The sequence below is a fragment of the Sorghum bicolor genome, chromosome 3, assembly GCF_000003195.3.
Source record: "Sorghum bicolor cultivar BTx623 chromosome 3, Sorghum_bicolor_NCBIv3, whole genome shotgun sequence".
NCBI classification, from domain to species: domain Eukaryota; kingdom Viridiplantae; phylum Streptophyta; class Magnoliopsida; order Poales; family Poaceae; genus Sorghum; species Sorghum bicolor.
In genome coordinates this window covers 58,366,448-58,375,882 of record NC_012872.2, presented here as the reverse complement: position 1 = coordinate 58,375,882, position 9,435 = coordinate 58,366,448, and the positions used below count along the sequence as shown (strand labels likewise).

Genomic DNA, 9,435 nt, shown 5'->3' with positions numbered 1-9,435 from the left:
CATCTGGCTATACGCCTAAGGCACACCTCGACATCTCGTTTTGCTAATCCAGTGCCTCTAGCTAGGGCTCTACTGCTAGGAGTTGTGCACAGCAGTACTAGCAGTTATTCAAGGGGGGAAAGTTCTCAAGTGTAACTTTTCACAAGTTTCTTCTTGTCAACCTATGATGTATAATTAGAAATTCATACTGAAAAGTTCACTACTGATCAAGCAGTTAGCAGTCTAATTACCTATACAGACTCGCACGTTCCACAGGCTATTTTGTCTTCCCCATGTCCCATGACCCCATCCATTCATTGCTTAACACTAGGTGCTGGCGGACAAGGAATTGAGCAATGCAGAGGAGTGGGAGTTTCAAATCAGTGGGCACCTTTGCCAGCTTCCATGCCTGGCCATATTGGTGGATCCACCCCTGTTTTTAGTTCAATAATAATGCTCTCAGCAGACAAACTTAAGTATATTTGTGCATATTCAGCCATCTCAGGGTAATCAAAGAATAACAATTGGATGCTTTTAGATTTGTAACACCAGATTAGTTTCAAAATTATATGACCAGCAATAGGCAGTCTATCAAGTATCAATAGCTACATCATTAGGTCAATGAACAAGAGCTCACAAACAAAATTGTGCTTCACAAGACATGTAAAGTTTCCAACAGCTGTATATGAAAGATCTGAGTAGGGAAACAACCATAGAACCGTGTGTGGGAGCCAACTATCATATTCATGCCCCGATTTCATCCGTTAGTCAAAAAGAAAACAGAACTGGTCGAATCAGATTCTGCAATACCTCTATAGCTCAATCAACCTAGAGCAATTCAAAGTATGGGTTACAGCATTAAAAAAACAATTGACCATGCATAACCTAAATCGCCAATTTCTCCAATTCCTTGGCACCAAACACCCACAGGCATCAATGCTGGAATACAGAGCTAAACAAAAGAGAACAGGTACCATCAAGATATGAACATTCTCCCTCCGTCGACATATACTCCCTCTGTTTTTTATTAAGTGTCACATTTGATTTTTCCTAAGTCAAACATTGCAGCCATGTCTAAAAATTCTTATAGTTTCACAATATATGAATTATATATTATGATAGTATTTCTCATAATAAATCTAAAAATATAAATCTTATGACATTAGACTATATATTTTAAAAAAAATTAATGGTCAAAGATACACATGTTTGGCTTAGGACAAATCAAATGTGACACTTAATAAAAAACAGAGGGAGTACTCTATAACATTAGCATTTCTGAGATTTTTAGGGCGCGATAACTCAATAGTCAATAAGCAACAAGATAAAAGACTTTGGTGTAACTCATTGAAGGGACCGAGTCACCTTGTGTTTAGTGCCATTCAAAGCGAGCTATTATCATTACACAAGGTAGTAATAGATGGTAGCTGTGGTTGCCACAGCATCCCGCTGCCGCATGTGTGCAGAAGGTCACGAGGGAGGGTGGAGGTGCCTCCAGCTGCTTGCAGAGCAGATAAGGCTGCGCGTGTGCAGAATAGATAAGTTTATGATCAGGAAGGGGAGAGGGAGGATTATGCCAAACATGCTTATATTTGTGTAGAATTCTTGAATGCCAAAAATATGTGGACAGAGAGAGAGAGTAAATAATAAGACTTTGTAAATGCTGCAAGTATTGTTCCCCACTGAAATTACCAATCTGTATCGAGCAAGAAGCAGCTTTCTTCCAACATGATAGACTAGAGACCAGCAAAGAATTTCAAGACTGATATATCCGGCACAAATACTATATAGTTCCATTGAATCTACACAAAATTTGATGTAACGTATTTCTGATGATAACAAGAGATGCTATGATACAACTCAGCTATACCTTGCCTGGACTCCTCAAAAATGAGGGCTCTGCCGGCAATGCCTGAGCCCGCCACCAGAGATGATGTTAGCGAAGGCCTGCAGGTTCTCGTCTGAGGGGCTCGTGTGTATCTTCCTTGGTAATGGTAAGACGCAGGGCCCGCAGAAGACGACCCCGCCCATCCCCCTCGCGTCTTCCTCGGCCCCTTCCTCATCGCTGCCGTCGTCCGCGACCTTATTGTTGGTCTTGACCACCATCGGCTGCTTCTTGGGCGTAAGAAGCCTCGGGGACGGTGGAGGTGTCGGGTGCGTGCGGTTGAGGACGCGGAGCACGCGGTTTGGGGTGGGCGCCACGGAGAGGCCGCTGAGGGAGACGGCCGGCGAGAGGCGGAGGGCGTGGCAGGCGGCCGGGGACGGTGGCACCGCGACGAGGCTGACGGCCACGTTGAGGAGGCCGTGGACCCTGCCGGAGGGGCGGCGCACGCCGACGGCGAACATGGAGGGGGAGCCGACGGGGCGGGACAGGAGGCGGTGGTCGCCAAGGAGGAAGCGCGCCGAGCCGACGAGCGAGTCCCCGCCGAAGTGCCAAGTGCCCGCGGCGGCCGCGTAGATCTCGACGGAGACGGCGGCGCGCGAGTCGTCGGCGAGCGAGGCCTCGCGCACACGGAAGAGGAGGCGGGCGTGCCACGCCGGGTCGAGGCCGCCCGCGTCGTCGGCGCGGGTCTGGAGCTTGTGCCCCGCGTCGACCCAGGCCACGGCGTACGCGTGCAGCCTCCGCCGCGGCAGGCCCGAGTGGGGCTGCTTGAGCCCCTGCGCGGAGATGAGGGCCACCTCCAGCAGCCGCTCGCCCTCAGGGAGTCCCAGCCCTGCCTCCTCGTCCGGCGCCTCCATCGCCGGCGAGCGGCGGAGCTAGGGTTCTTCTCGATCGGGGGCGGGAGGGCGAGCCGGCGGAGGGTTTTTGGGATTTGGGGGACGGTTTCGGGGATTCGAACGGACGGTCTGATGCGAGCGGCGGCTGCTGGATCGGAAGGTTATGAACGAGCCCCGCCAGTGGGCAAAGTTCGAAGCGGTGACGGCTGACAGCTGCGCCCACCGAATTCTGAGCTGTGGCCGTGCTCGGCCCAGCCCAATGAGGAGGAGGAATCTTACAAAACGGCCCGCTTTGGAGAACCTTTCAATACGGTTGGCCCATGTGTCCAGTTTCCGTTGCTTTAGCATGGGGATTCCAGCCCATATTGAAATTAGAAGGATATAGCCAGGTTACACGGCCCATGTGTAGAATTTCCTGGACACGAATAAACTTGGCAACGGGCACAAAATATCCGCGTATCCGCGGGCACCCGACCCGGTGGGCAAGGATATGGGCACGTACCTCTGTCCGCGGGCACGGGTGCGGATAGGAAGTTGTGCCCAGCGGGCATGGCTTCACGGGTAAAAAAAGATCATGCCCGCACCCGCAAACCCGTCATATCCGCACTGACATGTGGGACCACCGTAGAGGAGATATATAAACTCAGGTTCTAGGTTTTTTCTCATCCAAATCCCCTCATCCCTCACCAGCCGGCAGCCGCCACTCCTCCTTCCTCCTCCAATCCTCCTCCCCTGATCTCCTCACCTAGTCACCCTCGCCGCCCCGCGACTCCACAGACCGAGGGCCGAGGCCGCGAGCCCACGAGGCCACGAGTCGCGAGTCGCGACCCCGCCTGTGCGACGAGCACGGGCGCGACTCCGAGGGCGCGACGAGCACGCGGGTGCGGTTCCGAGGGCGCGGCGAGCACGGCCAGCACGGGCGCGATGAACACGCGCGCGCGGCTCTGAGGGCGCGGCGAGCACGGGTGCGGCTCCGAGGGGTGAACCACGACTGGCGAGCGCAGATACGGCGACCCACGAGGCGGCTCCTGCTCACGAGCGCGGCCAGGTCTCCCAGGAGTCAGACGCCGCCATAGATCTTGTGAGTTCACTTGTTCTTTGATGCCTCCCAGTAGATCTTGTGAGTTTTAGTGATTGTGTTCATATTCTAGATCTTGCTCTTTTGCGATGTGAAGCTACGATGGCGACCCCTGGTGGCGTCACTAGAGCAGATTCCGACTAATAACTTGTTCATGTCTTTATTTGCATCACTTGGAAGACATTGTTATTGAAGAATAATGTGATCTTGTAACTTGTATGGTAGGCTTTTAGCCTTGTACTGTATTGTTAAATATGTATGTTTGCTGAACTACTCAACTGCTGTGGTGAACTAAAGAGTGCTATGTATGTGAATTCTGTGTGATCTATTACTTATCTCATTTTGTGTATATATTTGATGTGTTGGCTATCATATTTTTTATGCTAAATGTGACCTGTTCATATATCTACTGGGTCTGCGGGTATGCCCGCGGGCAAGCCATGCCCGTGGATAGCGGACACGGGCACAGTTTGCTGCCCGTGACGGATAACGGGCACGGGCACACAATTTTGGTCGCGGGCGCGGGCGTGAGAGGGCACTATCCGCACGGATTTTGCCCGTTGCCAAGTTTAGACACGAACGAACTCGCTACTGTGAATGCGGCCGTAGGAAAATTGTAGGCCTGTTGCTTTGCTGGAGGTAGCGACTAGCGACTAGCGAGGCGCTCTTTTTTTTTTTTTTGTGTGTGTCTTGCGACTAACGAGGCGCTTTGAGACGCTGGAAGGCTGGAGGCTTGTTGTAAGTCACAACTACCATCCTGGTGAACGGGCCTCAATCTGGCGATGACAGGCGCAGCTGGAGCTGGACGCTCTGGTACCCAATTTTTCTGATCCTCCAGAGACCAGAGGTGGTTACGCTTCTTGTTAGCATTAGCACGGTGGCTGTGGCTGCATGCAGTTTGCAAGCACGGTCTGCAACTCATCAGTGCAAGATAGCCCCAGCTCTGTTGATCCCGAACTGTCGAACAGCACCAACGTCCCGGCCGCGAATTCTTTTGCAAGCGGTGTGGTGTGGACGCGTCGAGGGCCACCCCCCCGCCCCGGCAATGAAATGATCCGCCAATGAAATGGCAGCACAGCAGAAGCGCAGGACTTGGGGGGCGGCATCCGTCCGTCCGCGACGCACGCGAGGACGTCGGGACCGGATGGGACGGGTGAGCGCTGCCCTACCCTACCCCACGTCAAAACACAAAAGATCCCCACGCCACACCGCACCACCGCGCGCGCGCGGCTGGGTACCCACGCGCAACACTCCACCACTCCGACGTCCCGTCGACCGGCGGCGTGGTAGTATAGACTAGACAACTCGTCGCCCGGGCACGGGCCCCTCGCCCCCACCCGGCGCCGCGGTACGGGTGCCCGGAGCCGGCCGGGCAGGCACGGGGCCATGGCCCAAAGCGCGGGGGATTCCCTCGGCGCCGGGAAAGCGGAGCCGCGCCGTGCTGCAGCCTGCAGGTGCAGGTGCAGGTGCAGGTGATGGGGTCGACGGCGTACGCCGCGCGCGCCCGACGGCCCTGCATCTCCTGCGCTGCGCAGCGTTGGCTCCCATCAGGTCGGGCGCGTCGGGCCATACCCACGTACTACTACTACTACTACTACGCGGCCGGTGCTCCAGCGGTGGCGCCCGGCCGGGCGAACGGTCGGTGGCGCACAGGGTTGCTGCCGGGCGCGGGGCGTGGCCGTGTAGTACGCGCCTGCTCCGCGTCCGACGACGTTGCAGTGCACCGACCCAACAGGTGCTACTGTGCTTGTAGCTGTGGGCCTACAGTACAGGCCAGTTCAATGGCCGGCCGTGCTAAGCTACTGTATTTTCCACATCGTGAAGATGAACACGGGCCACGCGGCAAATCTGAATACGCTGAAACTACGATTATATACACAACACAATGAAATGTCTGCTCCATTTGAGCCGGTCTATCAAGCACACAACCAAGCACGCTATGCGGCGGTTGTTGCTTGGCTTTCTTTAGTTCAAAGCTTGCGTACAAGTTTAAGCGGGCTCATGTTTTAGTCAAGGATGGAGCTAGGATGTAGACACACAGGGGTTGTTTTTGTTCAAATCGATAACAATTAATGGTCCAAGTAAAGAAAAAAACATGCTCCCTCCATACTCACAAATGAGGTCGTTTTAGATAAGATTTGGATCAAACATTGGAAATATAAATCATGAATAAATTTTAAGTTGTTGAGTTTGAAAATATGAAAAATAGATTTGTCTTAAAAAAATACTTTCATAAAAATATACATATTCCACTCTCTGATAAATATTTTTATAAAAAAATAAAGAGTCAAAGTTAGACTTTGAAGACCGTATCACTGTCCTAAACAACTTTCTTTGTGAGTACAGAGGGAGTTTAGAATAAGCATAGCGACAAAAAAAAAGTTTGAGTTACAATACAAAAGGAAACTGAAACTAAAAAAGGGAATTGAGTATTATAGAGAAAAGAAAACAAATTTAATTAGCAGGTCTCGATCAATCTAATTATTAGGTCAAGAAAAAATCACATGAAGATATAAGAAGACTAATCCTACATAATAAATACTCCCTCCGTCCACAGATACTAGGCGCAACTACTTTTTTGATCTGTCCATGGATACTACCTAAATTTTTACAATTTGGCCTTTTTTTGAAGAAAATTCTCTTTTGGACCTCTGGAAAACTTAAACTCAGTTTTGGACCCAGAGGGTCGATGCCATGCTTCATGGCGTCGAGGTTACACGTCTCGACGACATGGATCACGGTGTCGAGCTCCCTGGCCGAGCCCAGCGTGGCGTCCGACGTGGTAGAGAGGTCGACACCGTAGATCACGGCGTCGAGCCTTCAACTACAAACCAGCAGACGCCGTCGACCTGGCGTACCCCGACGACCAGATCTTCATGCTCGACTGGGTGCGTCGGCTGTCCGACGAGGGGAAGCTGCTCGACGACGCGGACGCGAAGCTGCCGGACGGTGGCGCCTCCGCGCTGTTCGACGTCGGAAGGGTCATGCACCTCGGCCTCCTCTGCTCGCTGCACGACCCCAGGGCGTGTCCGACCATGAGGTGGGTGGTGGAGAACCTCTCCGACGGTTGCTCCGGCAGCGAACTCCCACGTCTGCCATCGTTCGTGGCGCTCCCGAAATACATCTCCCTCACCACTTCATCGGCCTCCGACTCCGGCGCCACGACCGTCACCACCGACAGGAGCACGGCGACGATGTCTCTGTCCAATCCTGTCTACGCCACCGCGGCCGCGGACACCATCTACCACACCGCGGAAGACGGGAGTAAGGCCGGCTCTAGGTCCGCGTCCGCTGACTCCGGCGGTCGTCGTCGCGGCAACCTCCCGTGGCGACGATCCCGCACGTGGACATGTCGCGTGAGATACCCTACAAGGAGATCGTCACCATCACCAACGACTTCTCCGAGTCGCAGGTGGTCGCGGAGCTGGACTTCGGGACAGGGTACGAGGGCTTCCTGGACACCGGCCACGGCCGCGTCCACGTCCTCGTGAAGCGCCTGGGCATGAAGACGTGCCCGGCGCTGCGCGTCCCCTTCGCCAGGGAGCTCTGCAACCTGGCCAAGCTCCGGCACAGGAACCTCGTGCAGCTGCGCGGGTGGTGCAAGGACCACGGCGAGATGCTCGTCGTCTACGACTACGCCTCGGGAGCCTGATTATTTGTAGTTGAAGGCTCGACGCCGTGATCTACGGCGTCGACCTCTCTGCCACGTCGGACGCCATGCTGGGCTCGGCCAGGGAGCTCGACGCCGTGATCCATTGCGTCGAGACGTGTAACCTCGACGCCATGAAGCATGGCGTCGACCCCTTGGATCCAAAACTGAGTTTAAGTTTTCCAGAGATAAAAAAAAAATTTCTTCAAAAAAAGGCCAAATTGTAAAAAATTGGGCGGATACTAGGCGTCGGGCGCCAGATCGGTGGGTGGATTTATTGTTGGAGTCCTCGTACCATACCCCTCCGGTTAGAATCTAGACGTTACAACGTGTTAACTCAGTCTATATATCTACCCCGAGTAGTACTCCTTGCATGCATCTCTCGCTCGCTTATCTCTACCACTTCCCTTACATGTGACAGACGATAGGAAAGCGGTAGGTCATGGGTGCCCATTGCATGCGCACCCAATGCATGCAGCGGCAAGCGTAGCTAGAGCTCCGCCATGCACGAGCCTTCAGTGTCCGTGCCAACAGCTACAAAGATAGCGCGGGTGCAGATGAATCTGAAAAATTAGCGGATGTAGATGAAAGCCGAAAAAATAACAGGGGGTGAATCTACATGCAGGCGTGAAAATTTGAAGAAAAAAACGCGCGTGACTACATGTATGGAGACTTGAAGGACCTATGGAGTCAGAAAAATTCGTGCGCGCAGCGCCGCGCTCTCGGTTAACGGCACGTGACGGAAAATGCAGAGTCTTGAGTTATTACAGGGAGGAATCAAACTGTTTTTCTAGAAACGAGCGGCGATTAATGTCTTTCTTGATCTTTGTAATTTATAAACCGCACCTAATATCTGTGGACGGAGGGAGTAATTAATATAGATGTCAAGAGGGAACATATATACAAATGTTGTAGGGTGCTTGGCACCCCTCTGCCCCCTCTTTCCCATAGGCCTCCCACTGTGTTTGGTTTGCTATGAATGCGTAGCTTGGTTTGAAAAGCTCGTGTTTGGTTGGCCAACTTGTATTATGCATGTTCACTGCAAAATTATCGCGCAAAACTCTGTCTGCAAGTTAAAGTACCGACAAGTACAAAAGTAGCAAAGGGATATTGAGAACTCTGAATGCATGGTGTCTCGAATTGTCAATGCTGAGCTCCAGTTTAAAAGGTCAGAGACAGGTCTTCTCGCAGGGGCCACCACCACCTCGGCCATTTCCATTTGAATATCGCCGGAGCGGACAGAGATAGAGCACCTCATCCACGCACACACCAAAAGCTTATTGCGAGAAGATCATCTCACAGAGTTAGCCGAGATGAGAGACTGCTGTTGGAGGACCATCCGCTGGTCCCGGACGTCAGGCTCAGGTAGTCTCGCGGATGGGACTTCGAAGAAATTGTCGGCGGCGAGGAGCACAGTAGCATCATCTCCCTACTGATCATTAGGGTTTTTTTTTATCGGAACTGATCATTAGGTTTTACTAATGCAGAAAGATGGTTGTGGCTGGGGACAAAACCAGCTGGAGTTTGGAGGGTTTATGGGAGCAGCCCAGCACCCATGCAACGCATTTTGCATGGGAACTTGCAGTGCATGAGACCCTGTTTCTACTCCACCATGATCGATCTAACATGCATAGCCTGGGGTATTCAAATCTTTCAACTCCTACAAAGGTGTAAAACCGTACGAGTTTATATGATTTCCGTCACCTTTTATTTTCTCCCTGTTCCTTACAGTGCCTGAGAAAATGGTCTGTGGTCCATATCTCCTTTTTTGCTGCAAGTTCAATATAAAATGTGAGGGGACAAACGCTAGTCAAGGCCAAGAATCTTAGCGGCAAGGCCAATCGAAGAGATGTCACGAGCGCTTATGATGGTGTTGGCATCGCCATGTAGCCATGTAGGCATATATATTGAGAGAGATATACTGATGTATCAATTTTAGACCTATATACTATGTTCATCTAGAAAAAAAGTACAACTCTAGCTCTTTCTCTAGTCGAACTTTCTGAAGTTT

At 52.2% G+C, this 9,435-nt stretch overlaps 2 protein-coding genes across 2 annotated transcripts; one reads left to right on the top strand and one right to left on the bottom strand.

Annotated features, from left to right (window-relative positions):
• On the bottom strand, window positions 1,620-2,836 carry LOC8060127. The gene has a single exon (XM_002456036.2). The coding sequence runs from the start codon at window positions 2,716-2,718 to the stop codon at window positions 1,864-1,866; it is 855 nt and encodes a 284-aa protein (XP_002456081.1). The 5' UTR covers window positions 2,719-2,836; the 3' UTR covers window positions 1,620-1,863.
• On the top strand, window positions 6,652-7,427 carry LOC8059556 (receptor like protein kinase S.2). The gene is made up of 2 exons (XM_002458212.2): window positions 6,652-7,044; window positions 7,149-7,427. Exons 1-2 carry the CDS (start codon window positions 6,652-6,654, stop codon window positions 7,425-7,427), a joined length of 672 nt encoding a protein of 223 aa, XP_002458257.2.